This window comes from Sarcophilus harrisii, chromosome 4, assembly GCF_902635505.1.
Source record: "Sarcophilus harrisii chromosome 4, mSarHar1.11, whole genome shotgun sequence".
Lineage (NCBI taxonomy): Eukaryota > Metazoa > Chordata > Mammalia > Dasyuromorphia > Dasyuridae > Sarcophilus > Sarcophilus harrisii.
This window is the reverse complement of record NC_045429.1, coordinates 105,530,240-105,556,596: the sequence shown is the minus strand read 5'-3', so window position 1 is coordinate 105,556,596 and position 26,357 is coordinate 105,530,240. Positions and strand designations below refer to the sequence as shown.

Below are 26,357 nucleotides of genomic sequence, written 5' to 3'. Positions count from 1 at the left end.
TAGTACCTATCTCCTAGAATAGGTGTGAGGATCAAATGAAATATTTGTAAAGCTTAAAATGTTATTATGACTACTGTAATTACTATTATTATTATTATTTTGATTATTTGATAGAAGGGATAGGATTTCAATTAACATCTTCTGACTCCAATTTCAATGCTCAATCTTATTTGAAATATTCAAGTCCATACTACATATTAAAGTACAAGCTATATAACGCAGCAAGGTAATAAAAATTGAAATCTTTGAGATACCAAAAGAAATTCTGAATGTGAAAATTCTTTTAAAAAACAAGAACATGAGTTGAAAATGTTGAGATTGAAAATATATCAAAAGAATCCTTAATGTCTTGTGACTCCTTGTAGAAAGATTCCCTCCACGCCTTTGTACATACTTTTATACTAGATTTCTGCTCAAGAATACTCCAAAAGTTCACCAAAAAAAAAGTTGTTTTGAGCTTTGAAATAAAAATGACCATCTCTATCATGTCTGATTTCTCACAGTTTCTAAGTTAGGGATATCTGATTAATGAAGTTTTCCTTAATTTGTTCTAATTGTTAAACTCAAATTCAAGTCATGAAGGGAGAAACCAAAAGAAGAAACCAGCCTGTGAAGGTCATGGTAATACATTACCTTTACATCTTCCAGAGCTTGAATCTGTAGTGTGGAAAGCAGCAATAAGGAACATAGCCATGTCATGAGCGTGGACCGAAACTGGGCTACAGAGAAGGAAATGATGGTGTGGAGGAAAACCACTGCCAGACCATGAGCTCCTAGTAGGTACCAGCAGGCCCCCATTCCATAGATCATGAGAAACCAGGGTCTGTGCTGAAAAGCAAAAACAAAGAGAAGATAGAGAGAAAGAAAAGGAAATACATAGTAAAAGAACAGGAGAAAGAAGAAGCAAGAACATAAAAAGAAAAAGGGTGGAAAGAAAAGTAGTAGAAGGCAAGGGAGAAAGAAAATACAATGATAAGATTAAAAAAGATAAAGAGAGAAGAAAGGAGAAACAGCGAAAGAGAGAAGGGAGAGTGAGAGAGAAAAGAAGGATGAAGAGGAGGATGAGGAGGAGAAGAAATGAAGAGGAGGAAAAGGAAGAAGGGAAGGAGGAAGAGCAGGAGGAGAAGGAGGAAGAGAAGGAGAAAGAGGAAAAGAAAAAAAGAAGAAGGAGGAGGAGGACAGAAAAAATAAGAAAAGAGAAATAGAAGAGGGAAGGAGAAACAGAAAGAGAAATAAGAGAAAGAAAGGGGAGGAAGAATGGGAGAGAAGAAAGGAGGGAGGGAGAGGAGGGTATTAGTCACTTCTATTAAGTGTTATACAAGTAAAACATATTTCTCAGTGACATGAACCAAAATGTATGAAAATGTATGAAAATGTATGAAAATGTATGAATCAAGCTATAACCGTACAAGAGATATTTTCATAGGGACTGTGCAATTCAGGGGAAAAAAAATTCTAGTCTTCAAATGATCCAGGGTCCCTCAAAAGGAAGCTATATCTAGAAATAGATGGCCTCTGCCCTCTCTCTCCCACTCCAGATTCCTCAAAAGCTTTGCAGGATACTTAATTATCATAGACTAATACTTAGAGAACAACTAGATACTGGATCTGGAATCAGGAACTCCTGAGTTTAAATCAGACCTCAGAACTTCCTAGCTGTATGATTCTGGGCAAGTCATTTAACCCTTTGTGCCTCAGCTTCCTCCTCTGTCAAAAGAACCAGAGTTACCATACTCTCTAGGATAACTGCTCCATGAATAACTGACTGCTCTTTGTATTTAGTCATTCAACCAGTTTTATATCCAAATCCATATCTCTCCAAGTTATACATGAAGATTTCATGAGAAACTCTGCCAAATGCATTGCCAAACTCTAGTTAAGCTATATCTACAGTATTCTCTTCATCTATTGATCAAATAACCCTGTCAAAAAATAAAAAGATTATGAAATAATGCCTTTCCTATTTAGCCCACTATGTCATTGTAAGAATTATGAGATGCAATTTAGGAGAGTAGAGAGAAATGGGTAGGAAAGAATGAGGAAGTGAAAATCAAATAAAGGTTAATTCAATTTTAAAAAATAATTAGGCAATTATTTAAGCAAAGATATTTAGGCAAAAAGGCTTTGAAAAAGCTTAAAACACAATGCGAAAACATCAGGGAATAACAGTAGGGGAATAGGCAAAGATTATAGTTATTTCATTAGTTTTGGGAACACCCAGATAGAAAACTCACTGTACCAATGGAAATCAGCTACTAGCCTATAACTTTGAGTATAAGTGACTTGTGGAAGGCCACACACCCAGGAAATGTTAGCTATGGAACTTCAAACCAGGTCTTCCTGATTCGTGGCTGACTATTATCTACTATACCAAAATGCCTCATATACATACAAGGTGTTCCAAAAGTCTTAGTTCTAGTTTAAGCTATTCAAGTTTAAGAGTGTGTGTGTGTGTGTGTGTGTGTGTGTGTGTATGTGTGTGCGTGCAAAGATAGATGGTTAAATCTATAGATATCAACAATCCAATCTTTGACTATGTATATACACATCTACATACATGTAGGTATATGTGTGTATGTGTATATATATACACAATTTACATTTAAGTGTACATGTATAGATATATGAAATTATTATAACTTTGACATACCTTAATGCCTCATCATGATGGGGAGCTAAGCCAAAGTTCTACTGGGGCCCAATATTTTAGCAAACTTTATGCTAAACTGGAAAGACTTCAAGTATAGGTTCAGCAACAAATTCTTGTTCTATCATCTAAAAGTCTGAATTCAAAGAGACCTGGCAAACATAACCTCAGTCACAGGTAATAAACAATTTCAGCCACAGTACCTCATTCCACTTGTCAACTAAGGCATGGGATAGTTGCATTCCATACTAATTGAGGGGATGCCCATACCAGTACAATTGTGGATTCAAAGTTCCAGGAACAAAATCCCATAGAATATGAAAAGACTGATTTTATTTAAGTCTTCAAGGTCTACACACACACACACACACACACACACACACACACACACACGGAGAAATGTCTTTAGACATACATGAATGCAGACAAATAAAACTCCTATTATAAAGTCAACTAGCAAATGCTAATGATACACATAAATATTACCTAAATTTGCTCACATTTTCCATACCTAAACTCCACCCCAAGACACAACATTTAAAGAAGCAAGAGCCAAACCAGATATGCCCTTTTTAAGTTCCAGGGGAACCAAAAAAGTAAGCTCATTTTCTTAATGTATTTTTCCACCCTACTACCCACAGAAAACAGTCACATGAATCTGCTTCAAAGTTTCCCCTAAACACTCACTTCGGGGCCAAGACCAAGGATAGGAAACCAGGCAGCCAAAGACTATTTTTGGAAAGAGTTATTAGCAACTAAAACAAGAAGGTACTTCTTTAAAGTGACCTACCGCATTTGACACTTAGAATTCTTCTCTATGTATGCGTAACTTCACACATAGAGAGCTAATTACGTTTATTAAATACTGGTTCCCATAAAGTTAGAAAAAAGGATCTATTTGTTGGGATTTGATTGGGAACTTGCCATAACCTGAAGCTGCTGCAGTCTGAGAACTGAAACAAATTTGTAGGAAAATTTCCATGGTGCTGCTCCTTCACCATCTGCTTCAATGATGATCTGGATTTTAACACATTCTCTTACATTGTGTTCTTGAATATCCCATATCCTACTTCTGCCATTATCACAAAAAAAAAAAATGATTAATGCTAAAAACAGAAAGCATTTAATGCTTCTTTTCACGGATTATACAAAAAATATATCCACATCTAACCCCAATCAACTTGCTCAATCACCTTCATTGGCCAAGGCCATCCCTAACCATATAGCCTAATGAAGAGAAAGAGAAAGGGAAGGAAAAGGTATGGATAATGTAAAATGTAATGTAAAAACAGGAGGCAAAAATTACTACTAATATCTGCATATTCTCATATACAGTCTATGAAATATTTTCGCCATGATGGCCCTCTGAGAAAGGAGTTCAAATAATATCACCCCCATTGTATAAATGAGAAAACTGAAAAAGAGTTTAAATAACCTGTCTAGGATTATGCAGATAATAACTATTGGAAATCGGTGCTCAAATCCTGACATTCTCACTCTTAATACTGGACTCTCCCTTTCCATTATAACATACTACCCTTCCTATGAAAATGAATTCTAGAATATTAATAATAATAACAATTATGAGTAATTTATATAGCACTTTAAGGTTGCAAAGCACTTTTCAAAAATTACATTTTATCTTCAAAACAAATTATTCCATTTTATAAATGAGGAAACTGATACACAGAGAGAGGTTAAGTGATTTGTCCAACATCATATAGCTAATAAATGTCTGAAGCTAAATTTGAATTCAGGTCTTCCTGAGTACAAGTCCAGAACTCTATCCACCATGTCTCAATGGCATATAGAATATATCAATGACCAGTGCTATGTATGCCACAGTCTTCTGAATTATTATGTATATTTATATAGTTATGCCAACTCACATCCTCAGACTTACATATATACACAGTAGAATCTTGAATAGACTCAGCAGTCTATAACATATCTAGCAGATCTGTCCTCTGAGGAAACTGCCATAAGAAGCTACCCAATATTGGAATTGGGCACTGGAATAGAGAGATATTCACTAAAAAATAGTTACTGGGCTATACCCAGACCCTCAAACAGTCATACTGTCTGCTCTCATCCCTGATCCATTTCCTGGCTCTTTCTTCCTGACAACAACCCAAGATCAAGCTAAGCAGTGATGAAAAGCTGGCCTGAGAACAGACGTGTTATATTGCCTAGTGGTGCAGAGAGCAAGATAGAAAGCCAGCTCTCTTGGGGAGTTGTCTTGACTTTTTTCCATGTGTTTCCTGGAATAATTCCATAGACCAGAAGTTTACTGACTGGCCAAACCATCTCCACTCCAATTGACATTGCCAATTTAACAAAGCTTTATCTACCTATTAAAGTGAAATGGCTTAAACACCATGATCAGAAGTCTTCGTTGTTATAAAAGCCACAAATATCCCTATACTTTTTAAATGAAGTTAAAATAAATAAATGTAACAAGAAAATGTATAGTAATACACAAAGATTGTACTGACTTACTTTCGAAAAGTCTAAACTTTAAAAATAACATGATGCAATGGGAAGAGTTCTAAATTAGGAATAAGAGGAAATAGATTCAAAACATGTCTCCGATAGTAGCCATGTGAACTTTAACAATTAATTAAAAAACAAGCATTTATTAAGTACCTACTATGTTAGGATATAAAAAACCATGAGGGTAATTTTAGTCCCTCCCATCAACATGCTTACAATCTAGTATGAGAGAAATAAGACAAAATTTACAAAATGATACAAAATAATTAGGAAGAAAGTCTTTGGAAGTTGGGAAGATTAGGAAAATTTTCATTTGGATGGTGATACTTGAGATGAATCTTTAAATAAGTAGGGATTTTAAGAGGTGGAAATGAGAAAGTCCATTCCCGATATGGAGGGCAGCTGAAGCAAAGACATGATGTCAGGGATAGAACACCAATATAACTGGACCAGTAAGAAATCGACAAGTCAACAGGCATTTTTAAGGACCTACTATGTGCCAAACACTGTGCTAAGTACTGAAGATATAAAGAAAGACAAAAACAGCCCCTGCTCTCAAAAAAAGTCAGTTGAATAGTCAGTTGAACATTCCAACAATTACACATATCAAGACAAACAATAAATTGGAGATAATCTCATAAGGAAAGCACTAAGATTAAAGAGTACAAAGAAAAGCTTCTTGCAGAAGATCAAGCTTCAGGTGATATTTGAAGGAAGCCAAGATAACCAAGAGGCAGAAAGAGGAGGGTGAGAGTTCCAGGCACAGGGAATAGTCAAGGAAAATGCCCAGGTTGGGAAGATGAAACGTTATGTGTTAGAAACAAGACTAGTATTATTGAAGAAAAATGGGGGAAAGTAAAGCATAAAAACACTAACAAGAGTCAAAGTCCAGGTTACAAAGGTCTTTATTTGTTTGTTTGTTTGTTTGCTTGCTTATTTATTTATTTATTTTGCTATGCAATTGGGATTAAGTGACTTGCCCAGGGTCACACAGCTTGGGAGTGTTAAGTGTCTGAGGCCACATTTGAACTCAGGTCCTCCTGACATCAAGGCTGGTACTGTGCCAACTAGCTGCCCCTACAAAGGTCTTTAAAACTAGAAGATTTTTTTTATTTGATTCTGGAAGGATTAGGGAGCCAGTAGAGTTTATTGAATGAGGGGATGATATGGTCAAACTTGTACTTTAGGAAGATCACTTTGATAGATGAGTGGAAGATGGACTGGAGTCCATCATATATTAAACTGACAGAATTTGACACTTGATTGGTTATGGGGAATAAAAGAGACTGAGACATCAATGATGACACCTAAGTTATAATTGTGGACAACTTGGAGGATAGTGATAGAGAAAGAAGGGAGGATTTAGGGAGAAAGATGCATTCAGTTTTGGACATGCTGTGTTTAAGATGTCCACAAATATCTACTGGAGAATTTCCAGCAAGCAGCTGGAGATGCAAGATTGGAGAATGGGAAAGTTGTTATGGCTGAACAAATAGATCTGAGACTCAAGTACAAAAAATTGAATCCATGGGAGTTAATGAAGGCTAATTTGTTTGATCTTTAGCCTACATGTAAACTCCTACCAAGTAGAGATTATGCCATTCTCTGTACTTATATCTCTAGCACCTAACAGCACCTGGAACATAGGTATTTAATAAATACTTGCTAACTGATATATTGAATGGAAAATAATAATGTGATAATAAGACTGAAAGGACCTTGGAGGCAGGTTGTTTAGGATCTGAAATGCCAAAAAAGGTATGTGTTTTTAATTCTAACAGGGAGCCATTTTAGCGGCTGTGGGAAGGATAGATAGGAAAAGGGACAGATGAAGAAGGGAAGAAAAGCAAGCATTTACTTTTCTGGGCCTCAGTTTCTTCATCTGTAAAGTGAGGGTGTTTGATTAGATGACCTCCAAGGTAAACAGCCACCTTTTAATCTTTGATTTATTATGCTATGGTGTTTTTCCTTATATGGAAGATGTTATGAGAAGATAGAGGAATTGGCCTACAGATAAAATGCCTAATTCAAAAGTTAATGAAACAGACTGCCAAAAAGAAATACTCTTGGCCACCAAATCAGGAAATTCCTGGAGCTAAAAGTCATTTCAAAAAAAGTTTATACCAATAAAAGTCTACTTTCAATCAAGCATGTTCATTTTATTTCTGTCAAAATTTAATTCCTGTTGAAGTACTAACTTAGCTTTGTACTGAAAGTAGATAACAAAATTATGAAACTATCCATTTCTAAAACATTAGAAAGGAAGTTGTCAGAGATGATCATTAGTATCATTTCACAGAACACTGAAAATTAATGAAGGCAAAAGTAAGTCTGCAAAAAGCTTAATGTAACACCAACTAAGTCAAATCATCCCAAGAGTATTTTTAGATAAAACTTACAGAAAGATAACAAACTGATAAAAATTGAAAAATATTTATCAACATTTTAGAAAATCATCTATTTTCATCATCAATGGTAATAAAAGCACCACATCCAGACTGTAATATCCATCTCCATTTTGTCATATGAGGAAGGAGTAATAGTGGTAGTAGTAATAATTAACAATTACACAAGGAATTAAGAATTATTCATATATACATTATTTCATTTAAACAAAAAGAGATGACAAATTTTGGACAAAGGGATGACAGAATTGGAACAAGTGGTTGGATCAAACCAAGTATACATAAAGAGCTAGCTGAAGGTGACACTATCTTGTAAACAGCAAGAAATCATTTTACAATATATCTCAAGACAGACAATATCCAACAAACAAAAAAAAAAAAAACATTGTTATGTTGTGATGGACTTGGCTCTTTTCAATAACTAAGTGATTCAAGGCAATTCCAATAACTTGTGATGGAAAATGCCATCTACATCCAGAAAGAGAACTATGGAGACTGAATGTGGATCAAAGCATAATATTTTCGCCTTTTTTGTTGTTGCAGTTATTTGCTTGCTTTTTTCTTCTTTTCTCATGTTTTTTTTTCCCTTTTGATCTGATTTTTTTTTTTGTCCAGCATGATCAATATGGAAATGTTTAGAAGAATTGCACACGTTTAATCTATACTGGAATGCTTACAATTGGAGAAGGGAGAGAGGAGAGAGAGAGAGAAAATTTTGGAATGCTAGATTTTGCAAAGGTGAATGTTGAAAACTAACTTTGCGTGTATTTGGAAAAATAAAATACTATTAAAATAAAAAAGAGAGATATTATTATTCCAAAAAGTCAAACAAGAACATGGTAATAACTACTGAGTCATATGCCTATTTTGTCTTCTCTAGGTAATCTTTATAAGAAAGTTCTATAGTTACATCAAGGATATTCTTGAAGAAAATATGAGAAAGGAACATGCAATTTTTCCAAAGGAAAGGAGCAACCAATTTTCCAAAGCAGACAATACAATGTGCTTTCAAAGCACATTGTATGAAAATACATACAAATAGTAGGAAGGCGCATAGATTAGACTGTTGTGTTTATTGTTTATTGTTATGTTTATTGAATGATTGGGGGGAAGCACGTGATTACATGTAACAAAATGAAGTCTTAATTGCTCTTCCCAAAAATGACACCACAGAAAAAGATACCATTTGACCTCTGGTGATTAACATCATGGAAGTTATAAAACAAGAAGGGATATATTTGTCAATGGTATTTATTATTGTTATTATTTGTCTTTCATTCTCAAAAAGGACCAATGACATCAAAGGGGTAATATCTTGACTTGCAAGTGAACTGGATTTACAAGAAACAGCTGTGCTAAATCACTAGCCTCACATTCTCCTCCAGAACGATAGGACTCCATTGGCAAGACAAAGGTCAAGACAACCTCAGATAAATGGGGGACTTTGGCTTTTAAAGCTAAGATCTTTCTTAGATTTCAATTTATCAGAGGCAACACCCATTCAGTAATTAAACATAAGAATTTAGACAAAAGATGGCCTAGTTTGTTCATTATGAAAGAATAATATGCAAGGATTCCAAATGAAAGAGGAATTCCCTATAGCTAGAGAGGATTCTGAGACTCCTGTCTGCACATAATATTGTGCTTGCTCCACCAAGCTCCAGATAATAATACACAGATAATGGGATCTATGATTTCTCAAAGGAGATCAGTCAGACATCCATATAGGAAAAAAAAAAAACTAGTGTCCAACTATAGTATAAAGCTGGATACCTAGTCCATTAAGTTAGCACATAACTATATATCTAGACCTAGAGAAGTGGGAAAGTTAAACTGCATCTGGGAAAGCCCTTAGTATTTTTAATGATCTCAAGCTTTTACTTTTTAACATCAGTGTTCTCTCAAATGATGTCATATGATTGTAAATACTGGAATGCCACAATCTGAATCAAAGATGAAACCCAAAAGTCATGAAAATGATACATGATGGGCCAAAGTAAGTAGAACATATCCAACAATGAACTACCAGCAAAAAAAGTGATATAAAAGAAATTATTCAGAAAAGTATGATCAAGAAAGGAGGTGGGCTAGTAGCACAGTAAGGAATGACAGAAGGATAACCCAAATAGTGCAAATGTATTCCTATAATGTTAAAAGACCTAGAGGAAAACCTGTAGCAACCCCACAATGATACAATGATCTTCTATGGAAGATCTATGGGAGCACATGAACAAGAATTGCACAAATTAAGGGTAAATGGGTAGCAACTGTCCTTATAGAAGGAATACGCAATTATAAATGACATCAGAGATCCACTAAAGCATATTGATACAAGGTGTTGTTTTTAGACAGTTCATTTGGTTTTTAAGGGTGTCTTAAGGGCTTTAAGAGCTTCAGAAACATTGAGTTCTGAAGATATCAGGGGGAGGACTGTGCTCAGTGGGGACAGAGGAACATCAATGATGGGAAAGTGTGATTAATTAGAAAGATAATTTTAGAAGTATTAGAAAGATATATTTAGCTAAAGGCAGAAATAGGAATTAAAATTCTGGCTCTGCTACTTAATCTCATTCACAGGTTATTTAATCTCACTGAGCCTCAGTTTCCTCAGTGGTAAATGAGGGGGCTGTATTAAATTACCTCTGAATCTAGAGTTTCTGATTCTAGAGTTTATGATCTCATAATCTTTCTCTTCTTAAAAAAGGAGATTTTCTTTTTTTGATAATAGCTTTTTATTTTTTAAATACATATATACTTTTCAGCATTCAATCTTGCAAAACCCTGTGTTCCAATTTTTTCTCTCTCCTTTACCCCCATCCCATAGAGAGCAACTAATCCAATATAGGTTAAACGTGTGCAATTCTTCTAAACATATTTCCACATTTATCATATTGCACAAAAAAATCTGATCAAAAAGGAAAACATGAGAAAAAGAGCAAGCAAACAGCAACAAAAAAATGGTGAAAATACTATATTGTGATCCACATTTATTCCCCATTGTCCTCTTTTGGGATGCAGATGGCTCTCTCCATCACAAGTCTATTAGAACTGGACTAAATCACTTCATTGTTGAAAAGAGCCAAGTCCATCATAGTTGATAATCACATAACCTTATTGTTGTTGTGTACAATATTCTCTTGGTTTTAGTCACTTCACTTAATATGAGTTCATGGAAGTCTCTCCAGCTCTTTCTGAAATGAGCCTGCTGATAATTTCTTATAGAACAATAATATTCCATAACATTCATATACCATAACTTACTCAGCCATTCCCCAACTGATAGGCATCCACTCAGTTTCCAATTCCTTGCCACTACAAAAGAGACTGCTACAAATATTTTTGCACATGTGGGTCCTTTTTCCTTTTTTATGATTTCTTTGGGATAAAAACCCAGTAGAGACACTGCTGGATAAAAGGGTACATACAGTTTAATAGCCCTTTGGGCATAGTTCCAAATTGCTTTCCAGAATGGTTGGATCAGTTCACAATTTCACCAACAAAAAAAGGGGTATTTTCAGTATTATTTTCTGTTTTTTACATTAGTTACACTTCACAATGTACACATCCTTTTTCCATTCTCTCTCAGAGACTAATCTCTTATAACAAAGAATAAAAAGGAAAAAGCAGTTCAGCAATACTTATCAATATATTGAAAAAATCTGATAATATATGTAATATATGTAGTCATAGTTCTCCACATCTTCAAAAATAGGTGGGAGAAGGAGGGGGAAAGAGAAGGTTATAGCTCTTCCCTTTTAGTCTATCAGCCTTTTGCTCCAATTTTTTTTTTTTTTTTGCTTGTAGTAAAAGGGGAGAAAGGAAAAGAAAGCATGGAGGGAACAAAACTGGAACAAAAAGTACCTCCTTTGTTTCATTTTAAGAGAATTAAAGCCAAGTCTGAAATTCCTAAGGGCCTCTCCCAAGCTCAGAAATAATAGTGCAATTTAGACACTTGGTAGCTTCATTATCCTGGCTTAGAGTCTCCAAGAAAATCTATACTATCTACTATTATCTACTATTTGCTCTCTTAATACTTCATAAGCAAAGGCTGATATTACCACTTCCTGTCACCTGAATTCTTTGCAAATACAAGGTGATTAAAGAATTTTCTTGCATATTCATTCTTCTCCTTTTTATTCACATTTTTTGCTCTATTCAGACCCTCATCACTCCTTTCCTAGATGGAGACAATGAACTTCTTTTTCATCTAACAGCTTCAAGTCTCTTTCCTTTCCAATTCATTCTCCACAGAGCAACAAAGTAATTTTTCTAAATCCTGTGCCTGAACATGCCACTCTTTTGTTTTTTAAGTTAATTCATTTTTTTTAATCTATGGAATAAAACAAGCATTTCCATAACATAATATAATTTAAAAATGCACATAAAACTACAAATCTATTACATATAACAATGTTTTTTTAAAGATATAATAACATTATTATATAAGTTTTTCCTTTTTTCCCTTTCTTTCCTCCCCCCCCATCTTGGCAGAGATGGATATCAATTTTCATAAGTGGGTGTGGTATGTGTATGTGTGTGTGTAAAATTATTCTATACATACTCCTGTTTATCAGTTTTTCCTTTGGATATAGATAGCATCTCTCTTCATGTGTCCTTTATGGTTAATTTGAGTATTTAGAATAACCAAAAACTTATTCATTCAAAGTCATTTTTAGAACAATATTGCTATTACTGTATACAATATTTTCTTATGATCCATTCTGATGACTCCTATTTTCTTTGGGATAAAGAAAATTCTCTTTTTTTGCACTTAAAGGCCTTCACAACCTGTCTCCCACCAATTTTTCTAGCTTTATCACAAATTACTATCTTCCCCACACTCTGCACTCCAGTCACACTGTACGTTCTGCTGTCCCTTACATATGACATTCCATCTTCTATTTCCAGGCTATTGTATACACTCTCATAACTCTCCCATAACTCGTCCATGACTCTTAGAATCTCTAGTTTACTTCAAAGATCAATTCAAATTCCACCTCCAACATATAATCTTTCCTGACCTACCAGGATTCTGATGTTCTCTCTCTTCTCAAATGTAACAGTAATGTGGAAATCTTGTTGTCCAGTTGTTTTAGCATGTTCAACTCTCCATGACCACACTTGGGGTTTTCTTGGAAGAGATACTGTAGTGCTTTGCCATTTCCTTCTCCAGTTCATTTGTAGATAAGGAAACTAAGACAAACAGAGTAAAGTGACTTGCCCAGGGTCACACAGCTAGTAAATGTCTGAGGTACACCTCTCAAGTAATAAATGCTGGAAGGGATGTGGAAAAACTGTAACACTTATGCATTGTTGATGGAGTTGTGAATCGATTCAACCATTCTGAAAAGGAATTTGGAACTACATCCAATGGGCTAATAAAACTGTGCATACCCTTTGATCCAGTGGTTCACTACTAGAGCTGTATTCCAAAGAGATCATAAAAGAAGGGAACGATCCTACATGTGCAAAAACGTTTGTAGCAGCCTTTTTTATAGTGATAAAAATCTGGATGCCCATCTGTTAGGGAATGGCTAAATAAGTTATGATATATGAAGATAATGGAATATTATTGTTCTATAAGAAACGATCAAAAAGCTGATTTCAGAAAAGCTTGAAAAGATCTACTTCAACTGATGCTGAGTAAAGTAAACAGAACCAGGAGAATAGTAACAACAAGATTATGTGAAGATCAACTGTGATGGACTTGGCTCTTCTCAACAATGCAGTGATTCAAAACAATTCCAATAAACTTGGGGTAAAAAAAATGCCATCTGCATCCAGAGAGAGAACTATAGAGACTGAATATGGATCAAAGAATAGTATTTTTACCTTTCTGTTTGTTTGTTTTCTTTCTCATTTTTTCCTTTTGGTCTGATTTTTCTTGCACAATATGACAAATATGGGAATATTTTTAAAAGGAAAGTACATATTTAGCCTATAGTGTATTACTTGCTGCCTTGGGAAGGGGGGTGGTGAAAGAAGAAGGGAGAAAAATTTAGAACACAAAGTTATACAAAAATGAGTGTTGAAAATTATTTTTGCATGTATATAGAAAAAATAAAATACTATTATAAGTGTCTGAGGTCACATTTGAACTCTAGATATTGGGTCTTCCTGACTCCAGATCTGTCACTCTAGTCACTGCGTCACCTAGCTATATATGTCTCTCTGTTTCACAACTCCACCAACAATGCATTAGTGTTACAGTTTTCCCACATCCCTTGCAACATTTATCACCTGAGAGGGGTATCTCAGACATTTACTAACTGTGCGACCCTGGGCAAGTCACTTTACTCTGTTTGCCTTAGTTTCCTTATCTGTAAAATGAACAGGAACTTTATAGGCTCCATAGGGACAGGATGTTTCTTTGGCTTCATGTTCACAACAACTAGCAAGGCCTGTCACATAGTGAGTATTTAATAAATTGCATGCTCATTTATTCATTCATTATCTACTGTCAATTTTCTACCTTTACAAGTTTCTCATTCACAAGGAATTTGAGATGACACAGATGGCCCTTTTCTAATAAACTGGGATAACTGTCTACAGAGGATGAAACCATGTGGCCTTTCTTAAAAATGGTTCTTGATTTCCTCCCTTGCTATTTCAGAATCATTCTCATTAAACCTTACTCATATGGGGTCAGGAAGAGTTAACTCAGATACTTACTAGCTGGTCTGACCATGGCAAGTCACTTAACTCTGTTTGCCTCAGTTTCCTTATTTGTAAAATGAACTGGAGAAATGGCCAACCACTCCAGTATCTCTGCCAAGAAAAGTCTAAATAGGATCAGGAAGGGTTGTACATGACTGAAATAATGAACAATCAGCTAACTTAAAGCAAATATCACACACACACACACACACACACAAACACACATATGCATCTTCCCACCCCATCCTTTCTCAGACTCAGTTGGTTGGCATTATTTTTTTCTCCACTAATTTCTAGGATCTGGGTGGTAGCAAGATGTGTCTGAGTGAGAACTCTGTCACTGGTTTGCTACTGAGAAGGGGAAAAGGGAAAAAAAATTAGTTAGAATGTTTCTTGGCAACAGTTCTCAAATTTAGCTATGTGTATTAATTCTTTTTTTTGTCTGTCTGCCCAGAAACTACTTAACGGGTGCATTGTCTGAGAACTGCAAAAAGCAAGTCAACTGACAATTTTCATGCATTGTATAATTTATTATACAACTCTCTAATCAATTGCAGCTGCAGCGCACACACATACACACACACTGAGTCCCCAACAGCTGTATTCTCAAAGCTTGATTTTATAGGGAGCAAATGCCTCTGAGAACAAACAAAGGAAATTTTAGGCCAATTTTAAAATTATAGTGCTACAGCAGGCCTGAAAATACTGGTCCAAAAACACAATTAACACACGAGAACTCAAGCAGGTAACTGGTCTCTTCCAGGATTCCAGGAGACTGGTGATTAAATTCTCCTCTCTATAGGTTCTATTCCCTGCTGGCTTTGACAGATAAGCTTGCTCACCATAGCTACTACTGATGAAAGGACCATCAATCCTATTTATGTTTTGTATGTGGTCAGCTCGGCTAATTTGGGCATGGCAGTAATAAAGATCATTGACATTTATATAGGGATTTAAAGTTTCAAAAGTAGTTTCCCTACATGAGTCTTCTAACAAGGTGGGGGTGGGGGAGAAAAGGAAATAAGCCTTTTTAAGTATCTACCATATTCCAGGTACTGTGCTAAGAGCTTTATGACTATCTCTCACTTAATTCTCATAATAACCTTCTTGCCCATTTAACAGTTGGAACTGAGGGAAACAAAGGTTGTGGTTTGCCCAGGGTCACACAACCAATATATATCTAAGACTGGATTCTAACTAAGGTTTTCCTGTCTCAGGGCCAGTGCTCTATCCAATGTATTACCTAATTGCCTCTTTAGTAAATACTAAAAGTACCTCAGTTTATAGATGAGAAAACTGAGGCTCTAAGATGGTAAATCATCATCTATGGTCACAGAAAAAGTGTCAGAAGTAGGATTTAACCCCATTTCTTTCTGATTCCAATTCTCAAGCTCTAGCCTTTGTGACACATTAAGGATGAATACTTATTAAGTTCAGTTAGCTTTGTACAGAGACATTTATATTCCATGGTCAGACACTGCTCTCATCTTTATCCTACCCTCATCTGGGTAGTTTGGGGGGGGGGGGCAGAGAAACGGATGCAAGGTTATTTTTAGTTTAGTAAGGACAAATGTTCCAGGCAATGCTGAGGTCAATGCAGTGTTATGATGTTCAAAAAGCAAAGCAATTATCTAAGAATGCCCAATACACAATCCAATCATAAGTTACTTTCAGAGTTTAAAAGTCATCACTTAGTCTCCATTTCTAGAGGGAAAGACTGGGAAATTCCTGGGGAAATGTCCTTTAATTCCAGCCAAGAGAGAACCAGGATGTTTCAGTGGTAAGTTCGAATTCTATACTAACTACCCAACTGAAAAAAGGAAAATTCACCCTTCCCACAACCACTGCCTTTCTCATTAGCCAATATTTATGTAGGTGAGGAAGGATGTAAAGAAGATAGAAGAGAGAGCTAGAGAGGATAAGAGCTATAGTTAGAGAAGTTCTGAAGTGCTGAGTCTCCATAGCACACCAATAGTTGTCCACTCTGGTATGGAGAGAGATAGCACCCAAAAAATCTGTGCCTACTAGTCATGAGACCAGGAAGCTCAGTTGGCTAGATTGTTCTATTAATAAGGATCATATTATGGTTCAGTACTCTTAAGGGACAATTAATTTCACACAGAGAAAGCTGTGTTTCCCAGCCACAGATTGCACCCCACCTTTATCTGTTCACATATATATGTTACTAGCAACAAGGAGGTCCAGATTTCAGGGCAGAGTGTGGAGGGTAAAAGTGATAGGAAAAAACACCATGAATATATAGTACTGTGTTAATGTAACTTTATTATTGGAAAGGTAACTTATATCAAATGCCTATAAAAAGGAAAAAAAATCAAGACTCCATATTAAGAGAGATTAAAAGATCTGGCGAGGTTTAGCCTGAAAAAGTAAAGACTTAGAAGGGTAACAGATCATGGAGAGAAAGGAATGAAATGTAATTTACCTACATTTTGACAAAGCCTTTATCCAAGTCTCTCATGATCTTTTTCTTCTTTCTGGTTCCTTTGGCCTCCCTCCCCTCCAGCTGACTTTCCCTTGGCAGATACATTCCCAAATATTTTATATTATCAAAAGTTATTTTAAATGGAATTTCTCTTTGTATCTCTTGCTATTGGATTTTGTTATAATCCCTTCCCTCTGAGATTATCTTCCATTGTCACTTTTTTATAGATGTACATATAGTTATTTCTAAGTTGTCATCCCCATTGGAATGTGAGACTTCAGGGCAGTCTCTCTTTTGATTTAGCATAGTGTTTGGCATATAGCAAGTACTAAATAAATGCTTTTTAATTAACTATTTTATGAAAAGATAGAGAGGACAGTAGTAGTGTTTGAAGGATTCAGAAATGGAAGAATGACCAATGCCAATTTGGAAAAAGTTATCTTATAGAGGGTCCCAGGGATCTGTGTTTATCCCTATATTATTAGGATTGTTTTCAATGATGTGAAAATGGAAGAGACTAGAAAACAAACATTTATTAAGTTCCTACTATAAGCTAGGTTCAGTGCTAAGCACTTTAAAAATATGATACATTTGAAGTAGAGATGGCTTATCAGATCTGCAGACAAGAAAGATTAAGAGGGATGTCTAGCAGATGACCCCATATGATCCTTTCAAGCTGTAACACGGCCCACTTGTGACAGAGAGGATGATTTAGGCTTAACTATGAGGAAGAGTAGAATTGTCTCAGGAAGCAGGGATCTCCTGACCCTAATTCTTTACCAGCTCATCAAGTACAAACAAATCTCTTAATTTCATTTCTAAATAGAGATCAGAAGATCTTAGATTAATAGCTTAGAGGGACCCTGGAGATCAACAAGTTCAACTCTCTCCTTCTAACAGGTGAGGATTTGGCCAGCATTACACAGCTATTACGTATCTCAGGAAGGGTTTGAATTCAGTCTACTCATTGTCCTTCCCTGGGCTGTTGTGAGAATCAACTAAGAATGCATGTAAACTGCTGAACTACATGTAAAATGCATGTAAATTTTAAAGTGATAGATGACTGTTAACTACAGTTGTTGTTATCTATTTTAAACCCCGCATTTTGCAATTGTGGAAAAAATAAGGATTAGAAAGGTATGACTTGTCCAAGATAAAGAAATCTAGCTACTGTGAAAATTATCAAGCATCTAAACTTGATTTTCTGGTTCCCAGCCCCAACTCCACAATCCTCACCACAAATTTCATTTTGATATATGAAGCAGTTCACAAAAAAAACAATTGATTCCATCTGGGCCATTTGGGGTACAATGTCTGAATGTGAACTATCTGATTCAGATATAATTATACATAACAAAGGGAAGTTTTTAGGAGGAAGATAGGTCAAGTGATAGCATTTGAATTCAATTTAATTTCAATTCAACTAACATTTATTAAGCACTTACTATGTGCCAGCACAGTGCTGGGTACTTCAGAGATAAACACAAGGCACCTATTAAAGGTTTTACTTATAGTTTCAAAACAAAATTTATGACCTAAGTCCCTATAATTTTTAAAAGGAGAGAAAGAAGTAAAGGTTATAGGAGTAACCAAAGAAAAAAAGTTTTTCCATTCCAGTTTTTATAGTTTTTCCCTAAACACTCTCTTCTCTAGTCAGTGCTAGATCCCAAATCTACTAACTCCCAATTTAAAACTCATTTCAAGAAGTTATACTAGGGAATGAGGCACAGAAGCTTTTTAAAAGTCACTTAAACATTAAACTTTATCTTTCTCTTTTTATCAACAAAATCAACTATTTCCACATAAAAAGAACCAAAAAAAGGTGACATAAGAAACAGAACTATTTTTAAAGTACATATTAAATTGAACAAGGCAGTAAGAAAATTATCCTGAATTTTTTTTTATTTTCTTCTGTTAATTTGATTAATTAATTTAATTAGTGTGATTAAAATGTTTTCCTCCTTACCTTTCCCATGAGGAGCATGGTGACTTGAGACATAGCTATATGGCCAAGAAAAAGCCAGACCAAATCCTGCTTCCCCCATTCAATCCAGAAGCTCCATTCAAAGTCAGTAGGGTCCTAAAGGGGTCAAAATAGGAATTTATTAAATGGTTGCTTAGGGCAAAGGGGCAGGCAGGGCTATAGGGAAGATAGATTTAAATATTCAAATTATTCTATTTATAAGAACATTTCACATTTTGTATAACACTTTTACATAAATTATTGTATTGGGTCCTTATGTAAACCCAGAGACATTGCATTGTATACATTATTAAACTCATGCTACATATAAAGAGAATGAAATTAATTATTTTGCCCAAGATCACACAACTAAAGTAGGTAGTAGAATCAGGATGCCAACCAAGATACTTCAATTAGGACCTACGTCTCATGTTCTTTTTTGTTGTACCATGATGTGTCACACTAGAGTAATTAGCAAAATTTAGAATTCCCGAACGCTCTCTCTTCTCATCTACCTTCTGGCTTCCTAGCTCCCTGAAATCCTAGTTAATATCCCACCTTCTCCAGCAAGTCTTTCCTGATCCTTCTTAATTCTAGCACTTTCTTTCTGTGGATTATCTCCAATTTATTCTCTATATGGCTTGTTTATACAGAGTTGTTTGCATGTTGTCTCCTCCATTAGACTGTAAGCTCTTTGAAAGCCTTTCTTTGTATCTCTAATGCTTGCCATAGTGTATTTTTTATTGATTGACTGACTGCTAATAATGAAGTTCTGCCTATATAATAAAGCCAGCTGAGCCATGTGATGGCTATTTCTCTGATTCCATCACCAAAAACTGATCTCTCCTAACTCTGAATTAATATAACATTTTGTATCTCTCTTATGCTTCAAAGTTGTCTGCCTTATATTCAAACTCATTTTCTATCTTATCTTATTATTACTTGTGTAATATCTAAGAATCAGTCTGGCAGAGTGGATAAAATATTGTTCTTAAAGTCAGAAACATCTGGCTTCAATCTTATCTCAAATCTTATCTCGGACATTTACCAGTTATATGTTCCTGAGAAAATAATTTGACTTATGTCAAGAAATTTCTCTGCCTCAACTTCTAAGGACAGACATATTATTTAAATCATAGATGACCCACTTTACAGATGAGGAAATTGAGGCTCAAAGAATAAATTCTCAAATGTAGAGAGTGTAAAAACATGAATTTAAATACTACATAGGTTTTCTCAGCTAATTAAATCAAAGCTCCTTTTTGTGTCTCATTCTGTCAACACTACCATAAACTCTATGTGGTTTGAAATTATATCCAGCAGAGCACCTTGCACATGGTAGGCACTCAAATAATACTTCTTAAGTTGAATTACTTATAATTTGCACAGAAATTGTATTTATACAATTTCACAAAAAGTTGTTAAACAGTTTGTTCAATAATCATCCTATCTTGAATCAAAAAACCCCTTTCATGCTAGTACAAGAATACTAGAAATAGCTCTGTGAAATGCTTATTAGTTCTGCTATGACAGAAAAGCCTTCTCCCCAAAATGATCCTTCTCATGTGTAGGTATGATCAAGTTTCCTAACCTATTGGAATCGAACTCCTGCCTGATTTTATTTTGCTTAATCCATTGGCTTTCAAAGACTTTTTACATAGTATGAAGACTTTCATTTGAGTGACTGAGATATTCTTTCACCTTGAGTATTACACTAAAATGGAATGGGGAAGTTTCAACCACACCTCTTACATTTGTTTTGGACAGATCTCAGGATAATGTGTAGTATTTTGGATTTCTTTTTTCCTTCTAATTATCAAGCATTCATTTCCCCCCACCTACTGAGAAGAAAATATGAAAAGGCTAATAGGAACTGAAGCAGAGTGAAATAAGCAGAATTTTTAAAAATAATTTATACATAACAAATATAAAAAATTAACAATTTTTGAAAGAGTCTAATCAACTAAATACTTAATTTTGATCCTAGAGAATAAGGAAGAATACTGCCAATGTCATGAGAGGTAGGTACCTAAGAGAGAAAACAGACTAAGATGCAGAATAAGAAATACATTTCTGTATGTGACAAATGTAGTTCTGGGCTTTGCTTGACTGTGCTTATATAATACAGGAATACCATATTTCTTTATTTATCACCTATGAGGTATTATTAGAATTAAGAGCATTGCCCAGATATCCAGTCATCAAATTCAGTGCCAATAAAAGAATAAATAGTACAGGGAAAGGAACTTTAAAGGATAAGAATCAACCAACATTGGTTAAATACCTCCTATATGCAATGCATTGTGTAAGATGACAAATAAGTAAATATTTGTCTTTGAAAGTATCCCATTGGGGCAGCTAGATGGTACAATGGATAGCATACTGGCTCTGGAATCAGGAATACCTGAATTCAAATCTGACCTCAAGACATTTAACACTGTGTGACTCTGGGCATATCATTTAACCTCATTTTCCTATCAAAATAACAAACCAAACCAAAAATGGGAAATATCTCATTCACCACACCTAAAATCCTTGGTTTTAAAAGTACTTTCTAGTGCCCCCAAAGGGATCATTTAAAATTTATACTTTATTTTGAATTTATTAAATTAAATAAGCATTTTTATAGCATATGCAGTAAAAAAAAAATGATTACAATGAAACTGCAAATCTACTATGTATAGTTTGCTGTTCCTTCCAAATGTACAATGAAATTATCATGTGAATTCTCCTTTTTTTCTGGTTTATTTTTTCTTCCCTCCTCACTATGAGCATCATTTTAATATGGGGAGAAAGCCACACAGTATAAGTATCCTGCAAAGCTTCAGAAACAGAAATTATATAGTCCACTCAGGGCCCTGGGAAGTTGCTATAAGCTTTCATTAATGAGAAGCTAGTAGACTTGGCATCAAAAACACTGGACTTACGTAAGCTAATTTACCTCTATGAGCCTCAGTTTTCTCCTCTGTATAATGAGAGAGGTTGGTAGAAATGATTTTTAAGGTCCCTTCCAGTTTTCACATCCTGTTTAACAGAGCAGATTCCAACAGGCCTTAGAGTCTTGCTTGTATAACTGATTCATTGTATAACCAAAAAGAAAAAGAAAAAAATATCTATCTAAAGGAAAACTTTGCTCACCAAACTTCATGCTTTTCCATTTAAAATATTTACTTCAAGAAATCTGTCTGCCTAGAAAAGTAAAACCAACAAGTATAAGAGAAGAGATTCAAACTTCAGATATATTAACTTGAGCTGTAAAAATATTGACAAACTTTCCTCTCTGAGCAAAAAGTTCCATGTATTTCACACTTAATTTCACCTACACTAGAACAAGGGAGCCTTGCCCAACCATGTTCAGGGGCAAAGGATAGTGCCTTTTTCCAGATATGTCATAGTTTCACATACATATATATAGGCTTGGAAGTGCTGCAGAAGTGATCTATCTGGTCTAATCCCTCTCATGTAATAGGTGAAGATAACAACTCAAAGAGTTTCAGTGTTAAATACTCAAGGTCACACACATTGTCAGTTAAAAGAATCAAAGTCTGATCCCAAGTTCTTGAACTCCACATGCAGGAGTTTTTCTATCATATTATTGCCTCACAATAACAAATCTTTTTAGTCTTTTCTATGAGAGCCCAGGGAAGTACATACAAGAACCACACTATAGTGAGTATATTCTAGTCAGGGAAAACATATCAAGATCAGAAAAAAATTTATTCCATGGAGAAGTATTTGCTTGAAGGTCCCCCAAGAACACTCTGCTGAGATTTCATATAATCAGAGAACCCTTAAAAGTTCATTCAATTGGGCAGCTAGGTACACAGTGGATAGAGCACCAGCTCTGAAGTCAGGAGGACTTGAGTTCAAATTTGACTTCAGATACTTAACACTTCCTGGCTGTGTGATCCTGGGCAAGTCACTTAACCCCAATTGCCTCAGCAAAAAAAAAAAAAAAGTTCATTCAATCAATGAGCACCTAAGCACCTATATTACTTAGGTACTCAGAATGCTTTAAAGACAAAAATGAAACATCCCTGACCCTCAAGGCCCATGGGCTACACAAGAATGTAACTCTCAAAAGAGATACAAAGTACTCTAGGAGATTACTTCCATCTTAAAGTGAAAGAAGGTTTCCTAAGGAGCAGGCATTTTGAGCAAAGCTCTTGAGTCAAACCCCAAAGCAATTTCCTGTTCTTAGACAGAGTTGTCCCACATTTTAGTCCCAATGATTAAAATAATTATATACATTATCCATTCAGTCTGTGGATCTCATTAGAGCAAGTACCATCTTTTATCTAAATTCTGCATCTCTACCCAGCACTCAGGACATGGAAGTGTGGTACACAGGAAATAAATATTTGATTAACTGAATTTTTAAATTGTGGCAACTCATATTTACAAAGTATTCTATTAGTGCAGAAATTTCACATGGATTCTCTCATTTGATTCTCACATTCATTCTGAGATAGTTAAGAAATATTATTCCTGTTCCACCTAAGAGAAAGTCACAATTCAAAGAAGTTGGTTTATTTAATCAATGATACACAATGAGCAAATGGTGAGAAGGGGTCAGGAACCTGGGTTTCCTAGCTCTGGGTCTAATACTTGGACTCGAGTCTCATCATTATGAAAAGACTTTTACCTTCAAGATACAATATGGTGGGCACTGTGCAAAACTTATAAACATGACCCCCAATCTATGAGAATGAACACTATAATGTAGACATTCTTAGATCATGAAGAACATCATACTTATAATTGGCAAAGCTCATTAACTTTGATGCATCTCTCCTATGAATTTCTACTTCCCTCATTTTGCAAATGAGAAAATTAAAGTGAATTCTAAAATGCTGGCACCTATTAATTAATTCCTGCTCTCCCTACAAATTAGTACCAAAAAAATCCAAGAATTAAGCATTCAGTTCTTATTGTGCACCATATACTGTCCTGGACAGAAATACAAAGCAAATAAAACAGTCTCGGCTACTCAGGAATAAACAGTTTAAATGTGGAAATCTTAGACACACAGACAGACAAAAATGAAAGAATAATTATGAAGTGACAAGTTTGCAAAGTTCTTTAAATACATTCTTTTATTTAAGTCTCAGAGCACTCCTGTAACATAGGAACCACATATATTAACACAAATTATCATACCAACTTTATAGATGAGGAAACAGGTCCAGTGAATACATTCTCATATTTATTGACCAAATATAAATAGGGCACAACAATGTAGTCTGTCTTTGTTTCTCTGTGTGTGTCTATCTATCTCTGTTGACTCTGTCTGACTTTGTCTCTTTCTGTCTCTTTATCTCTGTCTCTGTCTTTCTGAGTCTCAGTGGTACAATGGATAGAGTGTTGGGTTTAGAATCAATTTTAATTATTTAAAATTTCACAAAAGTTTATTTTTAAACTTTCAAAAAATGTTTCCAACATAATATCATAACATTTAATTCTTTTACCTTCATTTTTATATCCCAAGGAATCTATGAATAATATACATTTTTCAAAGTAATAAATCAAAAACCATAATGGTAACCAAAAGCGTGAGAATGAAGGGCAGGAGGAAGACTAGAGATAGAAAATCCCTATAAAATGATATTCCATAAAGAAATTTTGCAAAGACCTACAAGGTAAAAGTATATATATTTTTAAAATCCCCACATCCAGGATTCTACATTAATTATAACAAACAGAAGCCACAGGTCCCTGATCTTATTCCCTGAACTATGTGAAAGGCTAGTGAGCTTTGGTTCAGTTATTACTATTTAAGCTATTGAGCTTAAAATACAGAAGTTTAAAGTCACACTAAGACTTTTGGAACACTCTGTATGTTAGCCAGTATGTTAAATCTTTAATAATTTAAAACTACATGGAGACTTTGGGAGCACCCTGTGCAGACCTTTACAATTTGCAAAACACTTTGCATAAGTTATCTCATTTGATGCTTACACCAACCCTATGAGTCAGATTCTATTTCTATAGCCATTTTATAGATTTACATCCATTTTGTAGAAGAAACTGAAGCTTAAAAAGATTAAATAATATGCCCAGAGTCATCCACCTAAGAAGCATCAAAGTCAGTCTTCAAACTCAGGTCTTCCTGACTCTAAATCTATTACATCTTCTAGCTACTTAAATGTACAATTTTATTTCATCAAAGTTCTTCTCTAATGCCCCATCATGGCAGGGAAATGACCCTGGGTCCTTAAAAGCTATGCTCACATAGGAGGCATACAAGGTGGAGAGGTATCAAGGTGAGTCATAATTAGGAGTGGATATGAGGTTAATAGAACTGTTTGGTTAATGAGGAGAGGAAGAATATGAATTGAAAGAGCCTCTGCAGTTAGAGTTCCTGAGTTCAAATATTACCTTAGATTTTAACTAGTCAGATGACCCTGGACAAATCAACTAACCTCCCTGAGTCTTAATTTTTTTTTCATCTGAGATTGTTAGACTAGATGGTTCCAGAAATTCCTTCCAGCTCTAAATCTTACAACTGTATCTGATGAACATAGTTCCGCAGTTCAGGGATTAGCCCAGCTAAATTTGAAGATCATCACCAATAAATTGATGACTTTTTCAGCCATAGTAAACCCCCAATATATTCTCCAAATTATAAGCAGAGTTACAATCTGCATAGAAATAAGTTCTAAATGACCCTTAACATTAAAAATCCAATTAACAATCAGGGGGAAAGGGAAAAAATGCCTCCAACAGTTTTCAGTGATATGCTCATATTTAGTATAATATTTCAGAATCTAATCTCCAGTCTAGGTCTTCTAACTCCTAAATCAGAGCCCTTTCCCCTACTCCATATAATACAAAGTGTTAAACAGGACAAAGGGAAGAAAGCAGAAAGAGTTTTAAGCACTTTTTTTTTTCTTCCAACTGGAAGAAAGCCTGAAATGACTGAGAAGACCAGGTCACTGGAATGAAAAAGGTTATTACTATATCATGGCAAAAACCCAAGGCACCTACTGAAACTCCCCATGTGAAACATTTATTCCGCAGCTGTGATCAATTACTCATGTTGTGCTGTTCATTTTAAGGAACCAGATTCTCCCAGGCCCGAGTTAACCATTCATGAGTTCCTGTTCACCACAGAAGCTATAGTATGGTGTCCAAAATAACTATGGTGGGATAGCTGAAATGATTAATACTGAAACACAATAATTTGTGGGAATTTAATGGAAAAGAAATTCTACTTCTTTGTGATTCCCAGATGTAAGAATAAAGATTCAAGTCTATCCTAGTCGCTAACAAGGCTATTATGAGAAACACTGACTGCCAAATTTGATAAATGAGACCTTGAATATCATGAGGTTCTTTATTTTCCTGGTCTGTGAAATTTTCTGAATTCTAAACTTCTGGCTCAATCCTCCACTTTATCACAAAATGAGTTAGAGGAAAAGACGTCTATGTATCTTCTTATAGAAGAATTCAAAGCCAAGTAAATACTATCATTCTGTATGTACTATTTCTGCTATTCTTCTAATCATTAAATTAACTTATTCTTAAACTTGGCTCAAATTCCTCTTCTCTGCCACCATCAATTTTTAAAGAGTATATTGGATTACTTAATGATGTCATTTGTGTTCTCCAAATTTATCATGCTTATCAAATTTTGTTTGATGGCAACCAATGTTATCCCACTAATCCTATACTCCAGGAATTAGAGTTCAGAAACTTAGGATCCCAGTTTCAAAATCCTGACTAGTGCAAAGACTTGAAACTGAATTT

At 35.0% G+C, this 26,357-nt stretch overlaps 1 protein-coding gene across 3 annotated transcripts in view; it reads right to left on the bottom strand.

Annotated features, from left to right (window-relative positions):
• HHAT (hedgehog acyltransferase) overlaps positions 1-26,357 on the bottom strand; it is a 479,576-nt gene that overhangs the window by 391,362 nt on the left and 61,857 nt on the right. For all 3 annotated transcript variants that reach the window (XM_031937309.1, XM_031937308.1, XM_031937310.1), the window contains exons 4-5: positions 18,612-18,725; positions 634-828 (exon numbers count right to left, since the gene is read on the bottom strand). In XM_031937309.1, the coding sequence (XP_031793169.1) occupies positions 634-828; positions 18,612-18,725 (309 nt within the window). The remainder of the gene's footprint in view (positions 1-633; positions 829-18,611; positions 18,726-26,357) is intronic.